Source organism: Harpia harpyja, chromosome 13, assembly GCF_026419915.1.
Source record: "Harpia harpyja isolate bHarHar1 chromosome 13, bHarHar1 primary haplotype, whole genome shotgun sequence".
NCBI lineage: Eukaryota > Metazoa > Chordata > Aves > Accipitriformes > Accipitridae > Harpia > Harpia harpyja.
The window spans coordinates 4026858-4050344 of NC_068952.1; the positions used below are offsets into that span (position 1 = coordinate 4026858).

Sequence of the window (23487 nt, forward strand, 5' to 3'; positions counted from 1 at the left end):
TCTGTTATCTTAGCAACGGCAAGTATGAACAGCAGGATATGTGCTCACGATATGCGCTCGTTATTTCTCATGGTGACTCTGTAACAAACCGTTTGTTATACATAACCTTTCACCTCTTTCTAAATCTGATTGTTCTGATAAAACAAAAAAAAAGCCAAGTACTCAAAAAAAAATGTATATGCATGTACAGATATGCACTTCACAGAACAGTTTCTTTTAATTATTTCTAGTCTTCATTATCTTATTTTCAGTGTTGCCGTAGCATTTAAAAATAGAAATGAAAACAAGCCTGTCTCTCGTGTCCCTTCCCAGCCCATAGGATAAATAGCTTGAGTCATCTATAGGGTGTGTGCATGGCCGGGGGAGTGGTGCCTTTGTGTAAAAAGAAATTGCTGAGAACGAGAAGATGGAAAAACTGAGCAGGCAGCTGCCTGTGATAATTCAGAGTTCACTCTGCAGCTCACGTTCCACTCGGGTAAAACACATACCAGCCCTTTGTGCAACAGCAGCAACTTCCGTATCTTCACAGCAAATCCTTACTGATACTTGCTCCATAAAACCACAGAAGTTAGTAACAGCTGAAAAAGTTTATGTTTCTTCCTTTTTTTTTGAATGCAGAATTCCCACTCTTCCAGGAAAATGAAACCTCTTCCCTAGCTCTGCCATGTTTTGTTGAAGGTCTGCACATCTTCTACAGCCTCGTTTCCTGCTTTTCTTCTCTTCACGCTTGCAGGGGCCATAGCTGAGAAACGTTGGCCCAGCTAAGACTGCCTGCACTCACATTCTACAGTCTTGCATGTTTGCTGGAGAAAGAAAAAAAAAAGCAATGTACATTAAAGCCCGAGAGACAAATTGTCCAATTTCATAGAGAAAGATAAAAGACTGAATTGAGAAGGAGCGTTATGAAGCTTGTACAGTGAGCAATAGATGCCCTTTCACATACACCAGTTGTGGACACAGACCTGCAAGCCTTTGAAAGAAGTCCTGATTCGCCCATGTGGGCAACATCGACAACCAGGAGCTGTTACCTGCAGCAAAGATGGCATGGGTTTGTCTTAATTTTCTCAAATCTCCAGAGACAGACACATGAGAAGAGAAAGGACAGAGATCTGGAAGGTTTACCAGTAGTTTTGGAAACATTTGAATCAGAATTGTTCCTGTTAATGAAGATTTTTTAAAATTATTTTTTATTTTTAAAAAGATTGTGGCACCTCCAAAAATAATTTGGACTTTTGGAATGAGCTAAAGCCAGGTCTTTCATGCATAAAGACTGTCATGGAAAAAGAAGAGGGATGGAGGAGACATGGGGCAGGGTTCATCACTTCCAGAGCACGGGGAGAAGACACGACACACCATGCAGACGGAGAAAGCGATGAACAGTTGTTTGTACATCGCAAGCCCAGCGATGGGAAACATGAACTTGAAGCAGTGGAAGGGGGGATGCCCTGGGAGAATCGAAAGGCAGCAGGGGAGTGTTACGATCAAATTGACTGCTGGAAAAAGTGCCTTGGTGGACACAGGTTTGTCTTTGCGAATTAGTATGAACTGGAAAGGAGAAACAGCGTGAGGAGCAACACAGTGCTGGGTTTGAACCCTAACAATGGGAGGAGGAAGAATCTTAGGGGGGATTACGAGGCTGAGATGAACTGTATTACCAGTTTTAAAAAATGTGAACCATCTAATTTTTTGTTCCTTGTATTTTACTACATTTTATAGGTGGGGGTTGTGCAGTTCTCAGTGTTTTTCTTTTTTTTTTTTTTTTTTATGGTTATGATACTGACCAGTAAAAGCAGCATTATTTCAGCTGAGTGAAATACCACATACCTTTAAGAAGCTAGCAGTGAGCGTGAGTGCACTTACAGGGATGTGTGTAATAATTAATCAAGGAATGACACAGTTGGTCAGAAATTTTTTTTTTTTTTTTTGTAAAATATGGGAGTAGGTTTCCAGGCCTCTACTCTTTAGAAAGAAATAAAATATAGAAAACTATTTACAAAAAAAACCCCAACCTCTGCAGAACTTCAGCATGATCTGTAAATATTCTATGTAATGATTTAAGAGTTAAAGTTTTCCAGGATTAAAAAACCCCTAAATTTCAAAATGACAGCAGCTTTTTTGGAATGGTTTTAGATAAGAAGACAAGCTGCTTAACCTAGAGGAAATTCATCTAGAAGTAAGAGGACACATAATATTACTAAAAATTGAAGTTTAATTGTTATTGCCAGCTACCCATCCACAGGCACTCATTCATTTGAAAACCATCATTCCTTAGAAAGAAAGTGGGTGCAAGCCACTTGCGCGAGCCACCAAAGAAAGGAAGATTCACAGAATGACAATGCACTATTTTCCACCTCTGATTGCATCCCCTATTTCTGTGTATAGATCAGCACTAAAATGAAATTTGGTATCAAGATCTACCCAGGGTGCTTACGCTTCTCTTCGTTATGAGCCACTATATATGATAAGTAAAACAGCAACACTGCCAGGACCGCGGTATTTGTGAAGGTGGACACCAACAAGTAGGGATTAACAACCACATTGGAAATAATGAACCTTGACAGATCTAGGGTTAAATACTTTAAAATTAGATCCTGCTGAAAGCCGAATCTTGTCGCTTAGCAACGGCTGCATGGGATGCTGCTGTCACTCAGCGGATGCTTCTCTGGGGAGTTAACATTATGCTCGGTGAAAATGGGTTATGATTGGGTCAAGGTGACATCATGCAGCACAGCGGCATCGTTTTTTTAAGGTAGCATACAACACGATCACACTCAAGTTAATACCCAGATTTGTGTAGCCACTCAGAGATGTAAGGAAACATCTTTTCTTTTGAAATGGCTCAGCTCTGCCTACACCTTACCAGCCCCGCAGAAGGGCTCGCAGAGTCTGCGCGAAACAGCAGGTCATTTCAGCCAGCACACCGTAGTCAAACTCCACAGGTGGATTTTTAATCTTTTCAAATTACTCAGAGCCAAAAGAAAAGCAAAATGCCTGTAATTTGTGGAGGTCTGGCTGTGTATTCAGAGCATGGAAACCTCCACCAGCAGTTCTGAAAACATGCACAAAGCTTATGAGAGAGAATAAAATGTACCCTTACTGAAACTAACTGATAATTTAGTTTGCTGAGCTAATTTTAGGATCTAAAACAACTGGGAACCTACTGGATGTTAGTAAGAAACCAGGATACCAAGTTAATTAAATCAAAAAAAGCCTTTGAGGCATGAAATCTATTTTTAAAAGTGATGCTGTGTGAAGGTTGATAGAGGCACCTACAGAGATTTTTCTGAACACCTGCCTGCCAACTGCAAAGCACATAAGCACATCAGCTTCTGAGGTTGGTGTGATAGGGACCAACCTGCATTTCTAGGCAGGAAAATACCCAAGTGCTTAACTGCTACCACCATCTTTGGAATGGATACAGAAATTAGGTATTCAGTCCAATCTAGTATGCTGCCCATTAGGGCTTGGAAAGTCAAGATACTATGGAAATGGAGATTATGGCAACCAGCATAAAAGCAACACTCGGGTAGACATACCTAGTTTTAAGAAACTGGATGTCCTTCTCTGAACGTCGAAAGAGCACAGACAAGCACTTGATTGAGGGTAGTCGTTCCAATGACTCAAATTAAGTGTGACAATGGCAGATGTAGCATCTCCTATTAAGACATGAGGCAGAGACACCTTTGATCTGTCCCCACTGTTTTAAACAAAAAAACCCAACCCTGTAGATAACTGCAAAACGAGCTGAATGGCAACATGCGTTGATGAAATACATATCACGGCTGACAAATCTTGTCCCTCCTTTATTGCAGCAGGCTGCACCAAAAAGGAGTTCCTGGTGAGCAGGAAGGCTACCAGGAGAGATCACGAAGACTCAGGATCAGAACAGATCTCATTAAATCATGTTCCAGGTCATGAACTACCAACTTTTTCTGCCGACTGGGGCCTCACTGTTTGGCAGTGATGGAGGAGAACAAAGACATGGACATATTAGTTGATAACAGGATTAGATGACTGTATGTGACTGGTAAAGGCCATGGCAAGCCTAGGACATAGCAGGCAAGACGGGTGCTGCAAAGTCAGGGAAATATTAAGGCCAGGTTACAAAAAGCACCAGCACTCTAGAAGAGTGTCAGTAGCTCTTCTCATGCATGTGCCAGCAGGTTGAATTCAGACTGGAATTGGTGTACAGAAAAGTGGTTAAGAGGAATGAAGATCATGTCTTCCAAACGGAAACCAAATAGTCTTGGTTTGTTTAATAAGTCAAGAGCCTAAGGAGGGAAATGATTGCTCTTGTACTGATGCAATAGGAAAATAAACACTGATGTTTAACGAAGAGCTGTTTAAACTAACACTGGCAGAGGGCAGTTAATAATCTTACGTTAGCTGTAAGCAGTTTATAACTGTAAGAGCAGGCAGCTTTCAGGAGAGCCTGCTGGAAAAAAAAGGAGAACAAGAAACCCAACTGATCCAAAGACTGAAAATTCAAGCAGAGGCAATATTGCTTTGCCATCTCGGGTGCAAGAACAACTCTCGCGGGTATAAACAGGGAAGAGAGTTTCTATGTCCAAATATGCTGGGAAAGTTCACAATAACGTTGCTGGACTAATACTCCTGTGTGATTACCTCTAAGCACACCAGATGTTCACAGCTACATGTATTTACTCAGACTACTCAAACTAAGAACACTTACAGGTATCTGGAAGCTCAAGATCTGTGAAAGTATAACCCTATTGCGTGTCAAATTTAGACAGCCAGTTTTTCAAAATAAATCTAATCTATTAAGCATTTCCTCAACAAATGTCCTTAAAATACAGCTGGTATAAGTGGGTAATTGCTTCAGTTAATGCTTTATTTCGAGAGTTGTGGCTCCATACAGAGGGTAATTTCCAGCAAAGTCGTAACAGAGGAAAACACTCTTGGGAAATTTAACAACGAACTTAAGGCTCTCTTAGCATAATATAGTGAATAACAATTAGAAAGATATCATTAACATATGATACATAGCTGTGATTTTGTCCAAACTAATTAGAGCAGTTGTTATCAGTAATATTAGGATGAACACTAAATCAAAGATATTAATAGTGCATATATATTCTGTAATTTGTGATTTAAATTTTATTTGATACGGTGATGAAGGCAAGTCTTTGTTAAAAACTACCGTATCACTTCAAGTATTGCAAAAGGAACTGTTGTATTTACATCAGCTCCTACAGCGGAAACTTAACTCGGTGCTACTAGTAGGTTAAAAAAACAAAAATAGAAGAGATGGACCAATGTCTGCTTTTAAGAGAGATAAGCATCATGTCACATCCTCTTTCCCTCCTGCGGTACTTCTCCCTCTCAGGCACTGGAAGGGCACACGTGTGTGCGTGCACTCGAGGGGAAAGCTGGCCCGGGAGCAGCAAGCCGAGGCAAGTAGAAAGTGGGATGGGGAGTATTTCGTTCCCGCTAGTGAAGAGGGGGTTGGTCCCACCTTCCATACGGCCTTATGTATAAAGACCCAACAGAACTGTAAATCATACCTAAAGAAAGTAAACACTAAAAAAAACACCAAACAAGACCTATGCAGCTTTATCCAGGGACACGTTTTTTAAATTACCTGTCTTGTGTTACGCTGTTGATCTCTGAATATCATACAAGCAACTTGGCCGCAGCGATATGGATACAGAACTGTAAATAATCACAGATGTTTCATCAGAAAAAGATGTGAGTTATTTCTATTTAAACAAATGCTTTGCACAGGAGGGCAAAAGGTATGCAGTAGTATTTCAGCAATTTCCAAGATGTCAAAACATTCCTCGAGTTCCAGGTTAAAGGGTGAAATCTTGGCCTTAATAAGATGCTCTTCAAATATTATGGGCCAGCTATGGATGAACCTAACTGTAAGCAAATCTTACTATGGATTGATAGAGTATTTTACAGGCGACTTCCTCATGCACGCAACCGTCTTAACCAACCTACAATGAATTACACATTTGGCTTTTTACACCAGTCCCGTCTCATGGAAGGGGTTTACATGGGAAGGTGGTGCACTCGGAGCACCGTCTGAGACCAGAACCAGGGTCTGTAGATAAAGAGAGAACACAGCGCTTTCTGTTTGCAATGCTGTTTATTTTAGAAAAGCCCCTTTGATCATCTGAATGAAAAATGTGGGCAGAAAAGTCACAAATGTTATAAAACAAAGTTTATTCTGCAATATTTTGTCATAATGAATTGCATCTCTTTGGTAAAAATAAACTTTATAAACGTTTTAATTAACAGAGATTAGCATACAAAAAACTAAACTTCTGTAAATCGTCTTTAAAACGGGTAAAGGACTAAACTGGAGGAAAAAGGGTTAGAGTTGGTCACCTACTGGCAAAATTATTCTAAACAAACCCAAGGACATTGCTTATGCTACATTAGAAACAAGCTAATGGGAACGGTTTAAAAACAACTCTGGTTCATTTGATCAGAAAGCATTCTTACAATTCACTTTTAAATAAATAATAGTTACAATGAATTGGCAATTATAAAATGTTTTATATCACTATATGGCAGTAACATAATACTTTTAATTATGCACTTTTTAGTTTGAAGAAATGTACATTTATAAAACAGACTTTGATAATGGCACTGGCAGTTAGGTGTGAAGAATGTGCTTTAAGATATAATGGCAGGTGCAACATTTAAAATATTCTACTTTTTCTTTTCAATAAATATTTTGACTACACCATTACTAACGTGTATGAGTGTACTTTGCTTTAAACCAAAGCTTCTACTTACTTTTCAGGCTGATGAAAAGTTGCAAACCATACAACTTCCATTTTACAGTCGGATTTGAAAATGTTTGATGTGTGTGACTTTTGCAAAAGCAGTAATTTAGTATTGGAACCTGAAAGGCCAATACAGGTTCGTACAGTATTCACATTAGATTTATCCTGAACAGAGCAGCCTCTCTTATACATGAGTCTCATACACTTATTCACTGTATTTAAAGAATTGAACGTGGTTCATTAATACTTTTCTTGCCAAAATATATCCGAGTCAACCATTGGCATGAACATTTTACATATGTCACAAAGAAAAAAAAAAAAAAACAACAATCAAAATAACTTTTAATTATATTCCATTTATACTATATACACCAGGGTCTCTAACTGAGGTGGCAAACAAACCCAAACCCAATGCTAGATAAGTAAGCGAAAGGAAGGGCAGCTATTCTCCCGCTACCAAGAGGGGTGCTCTGCAACTGAGCTGGCGGCCTTTACCTGCCAAAACACGCGGGCAGAGGCGTGGAACAACGTGGTGGAATAGGTCAGGGGCCCTGATCGGCTGCCTTCTCCTTCGGAAGGAGAGAGGGAAGCCAGCAAAGCTTGACGAGCATGGCCCTGCCGCACCACTCTGTGTCCTGGGGAAAGGCTGCAATTGCTTCCCCCTTTCCACAATTCCAGTTCTCCCAGGCTGAAAGCTGTAAGGATGGATGCAGCTTTCACCGCTAACTTCTGATTAGTATGGCTTTATTGCTCGTTGCACGTGGTAATTAAGTGCATTGTTAGCATCCCAACCCCATCCCTTCAGAAATGCTGAAGTCATTATCACCAACTTCAGGGTTAACAGCGGCACAGCCACACTCCTAGTAAGTATTAACCTTCTCAAATTTTATCTGAGGCAAAAAAATAATTCAGAACCAAACCAAACCACGGAGCCGACTATGACCGCAGTCTCCAGAATACTTGGACCTTGATCCAGCTTCCACTGGAAGCTACAGAACGGCTGCAACCACCATCAGCGAGAGCCAGGCAGCACCCCTCTTAACAGCGTGCAACTGAAATCATGGCACTGAGCAAAATCCCAGACTGCTAACAACACTTCTGTGTAGCTGAATCCTCATTTTCGCATGGACACAAACTCTGCAGTTTTCTTTGCAGTTTTCCACCAAGGTACAAAAGCAACCCGCGAGCAAAAAGCAGTTTCACTGAGCATTCACATCTCCACATCTCAAAATCCTAAGAACCACTGCATTGGTACTTAAATTTCCTTTAAATAGCGAGTTTTACCCCTACTATCCATCAGTAACACATACGATATCAGATCTAATTGGCTAATGCACCACTTGTGATATCCAGAAGACATACACATCTGCACACATGTTGCCCTGTTACGGGTGTAGGCTAACGGGTGTTCACACAAAGCAGGAATGCAGCAGAGTGATTTATTTCTTGAAAGGGAAGAAAAATATTCTTAAAAACTGAAGTACTGGAAAAAAACTGGGAAAAAAAACCCAAACCACTTTTTTTTCCTAGTGTTTGTGCTTTAAAGAAAAAACATAATTGGCTTTAAATTCCAAAACACAAAGAACCTCAAATATTTCAGGCTTGATCCAACAGCCATTGAGTCAGCGGGAGCACCACCGTTGTCTTCAAGAGGCACTGGAAGAGGCCCTCAGAGCAACAGACCTTCAGCAGCATGGCTGTGTTCATATTTAAAGTAGAGAGTTTATGGCAGTATTCACGAAGAGACTGACAAATAAGAAAAAAGAAACAAAAACCAAAAACCCCCAACCACACTGATCTAAGAAAGGCCTCCAAATAGCCAGAAAAATACCCCGTTAGGGAAAGGTTAACTTTTGGCTGAATCCAGCACTGTCTTCAACAACCAAAACAGTGGACACTGGCTTCCTAGGTAGCTCTGCTCCTAATTTTCAACCAGCTTGCCCAACACCGGCTGGAAGCAATAGCTTCACGTGTTAGCGAGAACGTTTATGGCACATCATGCTACCTTTCAGAAGCAGGAAAGATGACCTTTGATAGTTGTATACAATTCTGCAACAGACTTAAGGCATCCTTATACATACAGTACTGTTAAAACCCACTCCAACAGAACTGCTTACCCATTTTTTAACAGAAAATTTAAAAAAAAAAAAAAAAAAAAGCCATCATCTACAGGAAGATATAAGCAATCACCACTGATTTTAAAAGAAAGAAAAAAAAAAGAGGAAAAAAGTTCACCATACCACTAAAACATTTTTGGCTGAAGGATGTCTGGGAACTATAAAGAGATTCTCTTATTGCAAAAATGAATTGTGGAGGAATTTCTTCCCAAAACAGATAGGTCCTCCTGAGCTATGATGTACATCCAAAGGCTAAAGCCGTTAGATGCCCCATATGCGGCAGCAGGCTGATAGGGTTCACACAGCACAAGGCACAGTGATCTGGGAAACACAAGGTAAGGACAGCCCATGTGACAAAAACAATGAACATTGAGGGGAAGGGGCAAAAACCCCCAAAACAATTCAGGGTTCACCGATCCAAAAGGCAGCTATTCTATTTTGTCTCAGTTTAGGGGGTAAGACGTTCCCTTTTCAGCAGCTGTTCGCCACCTAAAGCCTCCACCTCGTCCACGTTGTCACCACCATCAACTGTTGGGCTCTTTTTTCCCCCCGAATTGGTACAGGGGAGCAGAAGGGTAGATGTTGCAGGACTACGCAGCTACTACATATTCAACAGCGGTGATAACACGAGGACAACATTAAACTTGGCAAGTGGCAGCTTTCGCTGTTGGCTACATCCAAGGTGCACATATGTATGTGTGCATGCATCTGCATGAAAAGGACACACACCCCCACAGAAAAAGAGACAATTTGTCTTAAGATGAAAAAAACCCCAACCTGTTTGCCTTCAGGTATCTGACCTGCACACAACAGATTTAGGGGAAGGAGGAAAAAAAAAAAAAAAAGAAAACTGCGGGTGGTACCCACCTCAGCTCCCCCTTATCCCCACTATTCCAGGAGGTACTTGGCATCTTGCTGAAAGCAGCTCCTGGAGCGCTACGGGTTTTCAGCCACTGTGTCAGATGGGCTGAAAACTGCAGCCACTCGGAGTCGCCTCCCCAGCGTTTCCACTGGGACCTGTCTCAGAAGAGGGAAGAGAGGACGAGTGGGAGGAGGCAACTGAGGCCAGGACCTTCCCCCGCCCCTGCTTTTTTTTTTTTTTTGTCCTCCCTTTTAATCCTTTACATGGAAGTCAGAGCCCTTAGGGCAAAATTCACCTCTGCAGATGGGGCCAGCAGAGATGTAAATATGATCCACAATGTGCATCTGAACAAACATATCTCTGGAAAAAAAAAATAATCAACTATTAAAAAGGAAAAAAAAATTAAAAAGTGATCATTAAGAAGTATGCTTTCAGGTTTTCACAAGTCATGCATCTCTTCTAATTTGAGAAGATTAAATATTTTTTTTTTCTTTTTAGGCAGTGATTTAAAAATAAATGGCTAAATTATAGTTAGCGCCAAAAATAAAAAAGCAATGAGTCCTCTTATGGCTTTGATCTCCCTTGTGAAGGGTAAAAGTAGAAGAGTATTGCCACAATTAAAAAAAATATATATGTATATATTCAACACTGACAAACATACTATTTTTTCCTTTGCTTGTGACAGTGGGTCTTTGCAGTACTTATTAAGGAACTCAAGCATGTTTGGATGCCAGCGAGGTGGAGCAGAGACCCCGCTGCTTCTTTCAACTCCTCATCGATTTCTTGACATAACTCCTTGAGTGCTTTGTTGCTAGGCTGACTTTCCTCAGAGGTATCTACACAAGGTTGTGATGCATAGCCACTGTCTCCAAGAGGATCATCTTCATAGTCAACGTCTGTATCCACTTCACTGTGAAATCCTTCGCTGCCATCGCTTCCATCATGGCTGGTCTTGGAGATAAATTCATACACCTCGTCAAGGGAGGACAAGGAAGACACGCTGGACCTAGATGCGCAGCGCTGGGAACCCATGCTGCTGGCACTGTAGTTGTGATCCTCCTTCGGATCGATATTGGTGGCCGCGGAATCACTTTCCTGCAAATTTATGGAACTGGGAGGATTGAACGCACTGCCATAACTCCTCTTCTTAGGTGTCTTCAGAGGCTGAGGTTTCTCACCTATTAAAAATGAGATTTGTCAGTAAGCAAATACTCCAGTGAGATCACCTGCAAAATGAGCACACTATGGCTGGTTGACTGTAAAGTAAGCTGAACGTGAGGATTTAAGAGTTGTAATATCTTGTGCACATTTACTGTCATCCACAGAGGACAACAATCTTCAACTAATCACAACTAAGAGCTGGAGAAACAGAGAAGTAGCTAAGAAACTCTTCTTACCATCTAGCACAAAGAGGGCAGGGGAAGAACTTTGCAGAAAAAAACAAAATTAACTGGGAAAAAAAAAGAAGGTGGTTCTATAAAACTCTGTAATGCTAGCAGAAAGAATAATCAAACTAGAATTTCTTCTTGACTGCTTTTACTATCTGAAAACTAGACCATACTCATTTCCTGAAACTTTATGGAGAAAACATTTAGCTGCTGGGTACAGAAGAAAAACAGGGTAAAATGGCTTATGCTTACAGTCCAACATCCCTTGTTGAATGGAAGTATTTAACAGCATCATTGCAGTAGCAGCATCAATATCGGATTCTGTGAAGGAGAAGCAGCAAAACATTAGATCTCGGGTAAGCCTGACAAAATGAGGTCCCTAGAACATACAGAGAATATATATCTGCATATATTGGCCTACAATAAAGAGCAGGGGAGGGTGGGAAACGTACGAATTCAGACACAGCATGACTCTTGTACAGTGCAGTACAGTTATAGAACAGTCTCATACCTTAACTATGATATTCAAAAGTTGAATTCTCACATTGCACTTACCAAAGCTGAAGCCAAGAATCAGTGACATTAATTAGACATTCAATATGACGATGCTGTTGCTATACTTATCAACAAGTGGCTTTTGTTTGTACTGGTTAAGAAAGATGATGCATATGGCACAGCAAAGCATCTCAGCAGCTTCATACCCTGGTTATGTGAATATGCAAGGCTGAGAACGAACGTGCCCGTTAACGCAGCCCTAATTCAGCACACCTCTCTCCTCCAGCAGTATTTTTCACACTAACGACAAGTCAAACGGAAGACATTGAGAAGACGAGGGGGGAAAGGGCACTGAACTGCTCGATCTAGAAAGCATGGGGATCTAAATAATAAATAGGCACTTAAAAAGATTTAGGTAAACTGTGGTGCTTTTAGCTACGGTGACAAGCGCTGCTGTAAAATGCCATCCTTCACTGGCCAGAGTGGATTGCTTACATCTCAAAAAGGGCACCTTAAGGATATTATGGCAAAGAGTGACAACTCTAGCCAGAATCAGGTGATAAGGAAAAGAAACAAGCACACCTTTCCCACTCATTTCAGAACACGCTCATGCACTTTAAAAAAAAAAAAAAAAAAAAAAAAGAGGAAATCCAAGGTCTTCCTTCACTCACTTCAACTATGGATGATGAATACTCCTTATACAGGAGAGAAATATATAAGAAATAGATATGGTGGACTAACCAGGCAAAAGAGGAGCAAAGAGACAGTCAGCTCTCACAAGAGCCTTGGTGTCTCAGAGCAAAAGACCACATCCAAGGTGTACATATGTATGTATGTTTGTATGTATGTATGTACACATGAGCAGTGAGTGGAGACGCATGGCTGGAAGACAACGTGCTGGAAGGTACCGGCAGCGAGCAGAACGGGCTCTCAGTCCTGCTGAACTGGAACTTGGGTGGGAACTGTTGAAGTGAAACATCAGCAATTTTTGATGGCATTTGTTTCTCCCCCCACCCCATTATATGCATTAACTATATTACTGAATTTGAGGGGACAGTTAGTATTAGGAGAGGGACTGCAGAATTGTCAGTTTGGCTTCCTTATCTTAAATAATTGTCCCTAACTTCATCCCTGGTCAAGGAGAAATTTGAATAACATGACACCTTGGGAATGTTGGACCAACATGGGAAGGGGACTGAGCTGCTGTTTCCAACACAGGTTATAAAACATACACATTCCCCCCCTTGTTTTCACTGTCTCATTTTAAAACCAGCATACTTTAAGGTCTATCCCATTGCACTCATGAGATTATTTTTTATTATTCTGTTTTGTCTTTCTTTGGCAGCAATAGAGCCCCTGAATTTACAAGTCATATGCATCCAACTGACAAAAAGAAATAAAAAAAGCATGAAGAGTTACTTTCCTCCATTACCATAATCAGAAAGTGAAATATTCCCATTCCTTGCTTGCTATCACAGACATTTTATTTTAACATCTGATGTTGGTATATAAGCACTGCCTTGTTGAAATGACAAGCAGAGGCATTAATGCAACAGAGAATTACTACCTGCAAAGAGCATTTCTGTATCTTAGTACCCCCAAAGAAAGAGGAGAGATGCCTCTGCAGCGACTTCTTTGCAGAACTCTGTGTCACCGCTGATGTGCTTTGGCTTCATTTGTGATTGCTCTCCTCGACAGAGGAGTATTTCCCAAATTTATGCTTCCCCAGCAGAATGGCTGAGGAAGCACCTTATTACAAGGAATTCTTTCATATGCACAGCAGCTGCCCTATGCAACCCCGGGAACATTAATGGGTTGTCTCTAATGCCAGGGAGACGCTGAACAGGTTCACCGAGATGCAGAAATTAAATGAGAGGAGATATACGTCATCATTGTGGCACCTCCGGTGTAGCAAATTGGAATAGTTACCATCAGACTGGCAATCTCCAAACCTGTCACAGGACACACCAGCAAAATCATTAAGAGGAGGGGGATTTCGTGTATTCTCTAACAAGCCCTGAGAATCCCCGATCTAGCAGCCCTGCAGCAGCCAGCCACCCAAGGATGCTTCCTCGCCACCCAGGTACCACCATAAAACCTCTGTCTGGATGCATGGTAGTTATCATCTGTGGACCAGGCAGCTGCTTGGTCTCTAAAAAACCTTGGCTTTGCTGCCTAACCAATGTTTCTGGTTTGTGGCCAAAAACTAAAAGCAACCTTCTCACCTCAAAGCCTACCGTGCTAGCAAAACCAGAGTGCTGGATGTCTGCTATGCTGCTCGAGTCCTACTTTGTCGGTGGCCTTTCATTATCCTTTTGAAAGAGCTTTAACAACACACCTTTACAACAAATTAACACATGCTCACTTTTTCTTGGAAACAGCCTTTTAAAAATTGAGCACAATTCACTTTTCAGCACTTTTAAAAAAAAATTATTATTTTTGACAAGGAGAAGCCTTCAATGTATTAAGTTTTAGTAGTGAGGTGCAAGACCTGTGCTCAACAGGCTTCTTCAAAAGAAATGCTGCGATACCCAGCATGCTATCTAGCTCCCTCCTGGTACCAAGGCCCACTAAAATGTTTTAAAATGAAGAAAACTTCTAAAAAAGTACGTATGGGAAAAGGAAGTAACCATCTTCTGTTCAACAGCTGTTGCTACTTCTATTTGCATTTGACTGTTGATGAAAAACAGATTTCCATCTTAAATTCAGGTGTTGGTTTTTTTGGTTTTTTTTTAAATCTGAATCTGGCTGGCTATTTTCCCTTGTAGAAAGCAAAAGTAGAAATCCCTAGGACAGAACTATGGTAAAGTCCTTGTTACTCTAACGCTTGTTAAAACCTGTAAGAGTAAGTAGATCCCAGGGGGCTGAGAAAGGGGACACCAGCAAGACAAGCAATGTTGCACTTCAGCAAGGATTCCCTGAAAATAAACAGAAAAAAAAAAAAAAAAGAAAACCCAAACCCTGCATTTTTTCTCAGTAGCAATACCATTTTGGGTTTGTCCGTGCTACAGAAGTGCAGGTGTAGCTAACGTCGACATCCCCTGCTCAGCTTGCACGCTGCTGCCGGTGCCTAGCCCACCCTCGGGCAGGTCTGCAAGTGCCAAACAACTGCCCTAACAGCACTGCCAGCCACCGCGGGGACAACCAGGAGGGATGGGCACCTTCTGAAACGTCATCTACAGACAACTGTGTTTAACTCGTTAGACGGGGAAATGTGTCGTGCTGCTGAGTTCCTGCCATGGCTAGGAGAGATCACTCATCCACAGTAATATCCTGAGCATGACTCGGTCCTATCCAATCTTTCTCCACCAAGTTTTGGTGACTGTTGTTAAAATAACATTTATACAACATAAAAGCTTTTGGCTGTGGACGCGATTTGTTTTCTCCGGCGCTTACTTCATTGCTAGTGTAGGAAACACAGAGGGATGTAAACTTGACGGAGGAGCAGCACTGCAGCCTACAGTATCAAGGCCTGTATTCAGAGTCCATGTATTAAACCCACCCTATTCCCCACTCCCAAGAGTTAAAATCAACATTTTGCAATTTTTAAGGTGAGAACCTTAAACTAAACAGACATCAGGAGGCTATTCTGTTAACTGGGTTAATATCCAGAACTTAGGTCTTCCTGCATAACTACACTGGCAATAACACCAGCTTGCGCCCAACTTTTTGGCAAGTGAGTGAAAAGTACCACACAGCTGTGAAATACTCCTCTGAAGGATACTCGTTCCACGTTGCCCTGCAAATCCTGTCATGCTCTCCCACCCACCTGTATCAAAGAACCAACTTTAAGGGACTTCTGTGGCCATATCCCACAAGCTTTATACATTAAAATTTGCTGCCTTTTGTTCTCAGCTCCTGGTAAGCAATAAAACTAGTGTAGAGATATGTAGCTTTCAGATTTGTTTCCTACTTAACTATTCTTTCTTAAAGTAGGTCATATTTGGGAGTGATGTGTCTGCTAAATACCTTGCTGGCAGAACAAGATGGCCCCTATTACATCTTGAAATTCATCTTATGGATTTAAATTCAATACACAAACGGCTAATATAATACACATGCATTCTACTACATCAGTTTTTTTCATAATCTAGCAGACCCTTCAGACCAGGTCCATACACAACATTAGCTGGGCTTCAGGACATGCTTGCAACTAAAACCAGGGGAGCAGAGCGAAAGAAAATTAAATGTTTACCTTTGAGAGATCGGCCATGATTCTGCTGAAGGACTGAAGTTAGGTAGTGAGGGGACGCTGACCTACTGAAAAGAAATTCAACAGGTCAAAGCGAAGCCCTAATTAGCCAAATGATTTGTACAAAGTATAGCAGACACAATACAATGATCATAGAAAGGTAAAAACAAACCCAACCCAATCACCACAGTTTGGTGGGCAAGCAATTTCTATTGCCCTCAGTAAATGGCTTGACACATTGGTTGATGGTTTATGTAGCACTATAAGCCACCATCAGCACTTGGAAAACACCTCCAAACACGCACACAAAGCAAAAGTCTTTTTGTCAAGTGAGCCTAACTTCTACAGATTTTATGTAGCTGCCTGTCGTGGTTTAACCCCAGCCAGCAGCTAAGCACCACGCAGCCGCTCACTCACTTCCCCCACACACAGTGGGATGGGGGAGAGAATCGGGGAAAAAAAAGTAAAACTCGTGGGTTGAGATAAAGACAGTTTAATAGAACAGAAAGGAAGAAAATAATAATTATAATAATAGAAGAATTGGAATATACAAAACAAGTGATGCACAATGCAATTGCTCACCACCTGCTGACCGATGCCCAGCTAATTCCCAAGCAGCGATCCCTCCCAGGACAACTCCCCCCAGTTTATATACTGGGCATGATGCCACATGGTATGGAATACCCCTTTGGCCAGTTGGGGTCAGCTGTCCTGGCTGTGTCCCCTCCCAACTCCTTGTGTCCCTCCAGCCTTCTCGCTGGCTGGGCATGAGAAGCTGAAAAATCCTTACCTTCCTATAAACACTACTTAGCAACAACTGAAACCATCAGTGTGTTACCAACGTTCTTCTCATACTAAATCCAAAACATTCCACTATACCAGCTACTATAAAGAAAATTAACTCTGTCCCAGCCAATACCAGGACACTGCCTAAAGGCTGGATTTTAAATAAAGATATGTATTTTTAGTAAATAAAACCTACATGTGAACAAAACAGTAGCTTATACAGGGATGCTTAAGGGCCCAGGAGCAACAGAATAGGTAAGGACCAGTTGTGTCCGTCTGCTCTTCGAAACAGTGGTTGGAGTTTAACAATAACAAAAGGTAGTGTTGTGCAAAAAGCTGCGGAAGAACAAAAAAGCCCAAACCAAGATAATCTGCTGATTTTAAAGTTATCTGAAGCTGGGATGTTTTGGTGATGCTGTCTGCTTTTTTGCGTTATCAGACCAGCTTTGCACCTGGCATAGTACCGCTTAATACCTTACAGAATAAAGGGCAAGTTAAAGTTTTCACATGGTTTTCTGCTACACTCCCAGTCCTAAATATTCAGTTCATTATAAATATACTAGCAAACAGTTAGAAATAAATACAACAGAAATAGTACACCACTGTTAAAATAGCATGAAACATAGCAACATGCATCTTTTATAGTATCACTGGAAGAATTCGAAGAGTGATGAGCAGACTTTTCAAGCGCAACCTGTAACAGCAACCTCATGGGATTAATAGGGTGATTTCTATCATTAAGGTGTGTTTACCTTTTATATTTATCATATTTAGGCAGCTCTATTTTCCAAAATAAAGTACAGCCACAAATCCCCCCAAAATCACAAAGCTGCTAAGTACTTAACATTTTTTAAATTACTTGTCTAGATCATTAATTAAAACCCAAACAATGACTTCAGTTTTTAAAATACCTTTTTAAAACTAAAATCTTCATTCTTTTAAGTTGAATTTTGAAGAAAATATTTTTCACTGGTTACTGGCCGGTGCTGTGGCTGCACACATCTCAACAACCCTGAGATCAGCTACTTTGCACAGCTGTTAATGAGGGATGCCCGTTTAATACTCTCACTGCTCCAACTTGCCATCATCTTTTCCAAACTCGGCTGGCCATTGGTAACAGCTCTAAAGGTTGGTACAATGCAGGAGGAAAAAAATACTAGCAAGGTGGCTTGAAATGCATCATCCAAACTATGTAAGGAGCTCTTGCAGCACTGCAGCCTGCCTGGCACAGGTAACCAAAGCTACTGAAAAGGAGAGTAATATTTAAGCATCTCCCAATATGGTAACCGAAGGGAAAAAGATCCAGCGCAGCTGAACATGAACATGTGCAAAACTCGAGTTCACTGTCTAGTATGTTTTCTTGTAAGGGTGATGCAGTGCAAAGGGAACAGATCCAAAACTGGGGGGAAAAAATTTAAAAATAATTATTAAAAAAAAAAAATGTCATAAGGCCAGCCGTGGACCCACCCCAACACGGTTGGCTCTGCAGTCTGCAGGTAAATTGTACAAAGAGATGCCAAACACCTTCATCCTTTTGTCTGAGCTCAGATCCTTCAAGAATCATATCCACATAGAGCTTTCCTAGAGCAAATTAATGCTTAGTATTGATTAAGACAAGCTATGCATATGCATAAGGTATTTGCAAGATGAGGACCCTGGCCATCCCCAGAGCCCTGGGATATAATACATGTAGTACTAGAAAGAGAATGCAGCTAGGGGCCTTGCACTGACTTGTTGAACAAGCTGTGCAGAAATAAAATGCACCAGTGACGCTAATCATCTATGATAATAGAAAATTCAGTGTACCTAGACACAGATTACAGTTTTGGAAAGCTTCTGCTCCAACTAACACCTTAAATTTTATTTTAAAATCCTGCTGAATGATAGCTATATTCCCTGTGAACACACTGTAAAATAATTATGAACACTAGCCCTCCCACAGAAAAATTCAGAGACTCTTGCAGCCGAATTCTAGCATCACCCTGTAGTTAAATTTGGACAGTCCTGCCAGCCTCTCTCCAGCTGTACCTCTGGGCTTTCTCTTTCTTTCCACACACAAGGCAGCCCCTTCAGGGCCATTGCCCAAAATTAGGCCAGAATTTAAATCTAATCCAAGAATTTTCAAATGTGGAAGGGGAAAAAGACAGATCTGTTTTTCTGTGCATGACTGAAAGTCATACAAACGTTTTTTATTATTAAAGGAAAATAAACCAGCTTTCATTAGGGAGAAGTTTAGTATCTTAAAATGTTGCTTTTGTTTTGTTGTCCTTATAAATACAAGCACTGTAAAACCCTTCACATATTGAAGTCAGTGGGAATTTTGCCATGTGGCTTCATTAGGACCAGAATTTCCTTGTAATTGTGATTGTTGGCAAGTGTGGCTAGTCCTTCAGTGAAGGAAAAAAGGTTACCGAAAACAACAACTTCAAATTAAAATCCTGATCTTGCAAGTACTTCAGCATTCAGATAAAATCTCTCCTTCCCTACACCCAATATCAGTACGTTGTATTTATACAAGCTAGGTAAATCATACTTCAATGCTTGTATCATCGGACTAATCTTGAAGACCTTGGAGATGCTAAAAGCTTAACTGGTCAAGGCTCTGAACGACCTGCCCTAGGCTGAGTCTGTCTTGATCCTCTGTTCCTCTCGCTGGATAGACAACATCCACAGGTGCCTTCCCATCTGTATTATTCTAATTTTAAAGTTTGACCACGTTAACATAGACACGGTGTTAACAAAGCTTTCAAGGACCAAACCTTCACTCGAGTTGTACCGAAAAACAGAAGTCCATGCCCTTATGTAGAAACATTAAAGCCTGTAAAAGCATCATCTAGAGTCCGGTTACAGTAGTTTCAGTAATCTTTGCTCCCATAAAACAAAGCCTGACAATACCACCAGCCATCTCATACTTTCCAATTTGACTATTTCTTAATATTTAAACACTTCCAGGGTTACTTTAGTAATGCTTCCGTTCCAGCAGAAAGCTGGAAAACAGGACACTTTTGCCTGGCTTGTTCAAACCCAAGATGACCCTTTACAGCCCAAGACGGCTGGAAGGTCAGAGACCACTGTTACGTCCTGTAGGTTACAAGCCCAACTGGAAAAGCCCATGCCACAAAATCTTCAGCCGCTGCCAGACAGCTAAGGCTTGCACAGGGGTGCCAGCTCCCAGGGTCAATGTCCCGTTGGACCCTTAGAAAGGTCTGCTCAATGTTATCAGTTTTACATCCTGCTCCAGTAATCCCAGTTCCTCCTGTTTGTTAAGGAAACTCCTCGCAGTAAGGTTAAGGCATAGGGCAATGTAGAGAGACCTTAGTTATCTCTTATCTCACCCAAATTCTTTGCTGAACTAGATAAACCGGCCACGTGCCTACCTAAGAACTGAGCTCACCGACAACATGTTCCTCTGCTTTCTGTCCTCCTCCTCTCCGTCCCACCTCTATAGGCTGACCCAGCTGCCGTTCCTCTTCCTCTACTGAGACCACATGACACTGACTTCAAATTCTCCAAAATCTATTGCCTAATCTTAAACTGTGTCAGATGAGGAAGCCCTGATTTCAGCAGTCTTGCATGCTCCACCTCAGAGTATGTTTATGGTAAAGGCTATTCTTCCAATCCCTGCTGCAAAATGCTTTTAACAGCCTCAGAGAAAACCACCCATCTCTTCGACAAGCCCCTCTAAGCACTTCAGATTGTAGAAAAGTTGATTGTTTTTGACAACAGCATAGAATATATACATTTTATATCCAGACGAGTGACTTAGAGGAGAAGATACACACCTCCTTACAAGCTAGCAGCACCAGGCACCCTAGATCAGTCCTGGTGAACTGTGCTTGAAGGAGGATTTTGCTCCAGTTCCCGGGACTGCCTGTCCCCCAGAGAAATTGGGCTCACCCACAAGCACCCAGCACAGCCCCAACCTTCTTCTTTTAAACTCTCCCACAGTTATGGAGACGACTTGGACACGAACCCCAGATCTGCTATCTGGGAAGCCTGAGCTCATTACACCTCCCCGCCTCATCGGACCCACTCAAATTCTTCTCTTAGGTGGCAGCCGGTAACAACACATCAACGCCTGCGTGGGCATTTCCTCTGCTAGGTGGAGTAACGTAACCGCACGCCCTACGTGGATGAGAAAATTCACCTACCTTGGTGGTGACGCTGGCGGAGTATAAAATGCAAGTGCTGAGGGAAAAGGCTGCTTTTTCAGTGCTTGGACAAGATTAGGTTTATATTCTGGGTCAACACACCATAACGAACCTTTTCCGTTCACCTGCAAGAAAGAAGTACTGCAAATTAGAAGATCCAAGGGCCAGGCTGTTACAGTCATTTCTAATTTAATATTCCCAAGAAGCAGCACAGCACAATGACGTAGGCATCCATCACTGCACAGCCGATGTACATCGTCCTCAGGCAGCTCCATCGCCTGCATGGAAAGCAGATGCTCCCAAACTAAGCGTATGGTCCCGAGACCCTCGTTATACAGTATGGAAGCACCCATCTGGCAGCTTGGGATAGCATCTCTGAAGCCCCTTCTCTAAAGCCCCATTTCCATTCACGTTTGTCCACTGAAAGCTGTAAACCTTATTTTAACACTTGGTAAATACAGCTGTGAGTTTAAGGATCTGCCCAGGCATCAGTGAATTGATTAGCAGTCTTTTGATTAACAGGTTTCTAAGAAACCAAAGCACCTTTCCCTTTGCTTAGATATGGCCACATACTCATTTGACTTTACACCATCCTGTAAAAGCATCTTGCCGGATGCACAGCTACAAAAACCTGAAAACCTAATTAATGTATTTTTGATGCACCTAACAATGTAAGCACCACTGCGCTAGTCATTCTTGATATTAAATTTGATATGCTGAAAGTTAAGCAAGATGAAGCACATCCTGCTCCTCTCAAGTACTTCTTCACATATTTACTAAATAAAGAAAACAACTGGGGTTTGAGCCTGCTAATTCTTGCAACATAAAGACGAAAATTAAACAGGAAAAGTTAAAACAATTCTCTAATCACTGACCTGATAGGTCAGCTGACAGCCCTACAGGTAGCAGCACCAGGTTTTGGGGGGTAAAACAGATGTTACAGGAGCGGTCATGCATGTGGCAGAAGGACGGGGCAGCTCTACACCTGAACAGAAAGATCTTTCTAGAGGATCTGGGGGGAGAAGTCTCAGAGCAGAAACCCAAGCTTCGTGGGGCACCTCCTGTGAGCCCACAGAGGCCAGCTGGCCTCCTCCTGCCAGTATCGAGGGGGTATTAATACCATTTTAGGGATGGATGCTCCATGACTTACTTAAGACTGAAAAGGACCCACAAAGCATGTAAGTCTGTGGTCCTGTTTAAGTCATAGGGCATTTCCTGAAAAGAGAAAATATTTTGCTATCAATAGTGAAAATTCAAAATCAGGGAGAGCTCCAGCTGAGAAAGAGAGATGTGGCTCCATCATTTTAGTTGAAGCCACTGCCTTTCATAAAGATCTCTGAGCTGCAGCATCTCTCAGAGTTTGTTTGTTTGTTTTTTTAACCTGAATCTTTCTTATACTCATCTTTTCATGCTAAAACTGAGGACATTCTGTAAGATACCTATCAAGAAGCTTACCTTTAATTAAACAGCCATGGTGGCTGGCAGGATGATTTAGCCGGCTAGGTACTACCAGGGGTTATCCTCCCAACTGGCTTCATCCCTCATCTCAGTGACAGACTAACACCCTGATCCCTTTCCTGCACCTCTCCCGGACCCAGACCCTTTCCCCAGCATCCCAACCCTGCCTAAGTCTGGCTTTTTTTTTAAATTTGTTCTCCCTTTGGCAGCTTTGAGGCTGTGCCCTCAGGGAGCAGCAAGAACTTCCTTGACCAGCAAACCACCACTTTACACTGTTTTAACTGCTACTTTAGGCCAGGACTTCCACTTGACACCTAATTCAGTTCAGCTGGGGCCTGCAGCCAGAATGGGGCTAGTTTCCCTCCTTCATCTTCCCAGCCATGTATTCCCACCAGCTGGCTGCCCTGACAACCTAACACAGGGATTGCAACAGCAAGCCCAACTGGGGCACATCCTGAAGCCGTACAGACACTCCAACGCAAGAGGCAATAAACAGGGTGACGACTTCTCTGGGTAGTTAGATTGGGTTAGATGTAATGTGAAACCACGCTTCCACCCACCATTATTTCTACTAAAAGCAGACATCGAACAAAAGAGATGATGCCCACGAGGCTGCTCCTGTGCACCGTTCCACTCGCCTCTGCTGCTTGGCAAAGACACGCAGTGGAAATCCAACACAGGTCTGAAGTTAGTGTCATGCTTTAGGGGACAAGCCATGCACAACTGGAGCTGGAAATCCTATAGAACACAGATACATCCAGCTTTAAAACAAACCAGTGGTCTAACCACAGGCAACAAAAAGACTGTGCCATTTCTCCTAGCAAAGACTAAGCCTAAGATGATCTAAAATGCTAAACTGGCTTTGGAGGTTACTATTTCTCATCAACAGTGGGGCAACTGTTGATGTGCTAGCTGAAATGTAGGTGTAACTTTTATTTAACATCAGGGGAAACATTCCTCCAGAGTCAGCACAGAGCAGCCACCAGACCGTTTTGATTCTCCATCTCAAAACGAGGGGGGCAGTTATATTGTTCTGAGATTATTTTTTGGTCTATCATCTTTTCTGCATCTTTCTAACATTTCTAATTTGACTTGTAGGATTTTATCTAGGCAAATAAAGGAAGGAAAATAATTCCTGCATTTTGAAGCATTGGGGCTATTTCGTAAAGACAGTAAGTTTCCAGCCCCCAGCATTTTGGGGCTTGATTATAGCAACATGGGTTGGAAACGAGATGCCCCCCATGGTGCAGCTTTGTCCTTTAACTTTACCACCACCCCGC

The 23487-nt window shown here is 41.8% G+C and overlaps 1 protein-coding gene and 1 long non-coding RNA gene across 6 annotated transcripts in view; one reads left to right on the top strand and one right to left on the bottom strand.

Annotated features, from left to right (window-relative positions):
• Nucleotides 1-421: 421 nt before the first annotated feature.
• Nucleotides 422-6721, top strand: LOC128150070 (uncharacterized). The gene is made up of 2 exons (XR_008237926.1): nt 422-1520; nt 3816-6721. It is a non-coding gene; the product is annotated as an uncharacterized LOC128150070 (long non-coding RNA).
• Nucleotides 6722-8909: 2188 nt separating this feature from the next.
• The window catches only part of FOXN2 (forkhead box N2), a 34113-nt gene continuing 19535 nt past the window's right edge, over nt 8910-23487 (bottom strand). Inside the window, exons 4-9 of one of the 5 annotated variants that reach the window (XM_052805911.1) lie at nt 20750-20874; nt 15816-15880; nt 11378-11446; nt 10399-10915; nt 9743-10097; nt 8910-9196 (exon numbers count right to left, since the gene is read on the bottom strand). In XM_052805911.1, the coding sequence (XP_052661871.1) occupies nt 10097; nt 10399-10915; nt 11378-11446; nt 15816-15880; nt 20750-20874 (777 nt within the window). In that variant the 3' untranslated portion in view covers nt 8910-9196; nt 9743-10096. Of the gene's footprint in view, nt 9197-9742; nt 10916-11377; nt 11447-15815; nt 15881-17540; nt 17998-20749; nt 20875-23487 lie in introns of those variants that run through there. The other 4 variants (XM_052805910.1, XM_052805909.1, XM_052805912.1 and 1 more) reach the window with 4 other exon arrangements.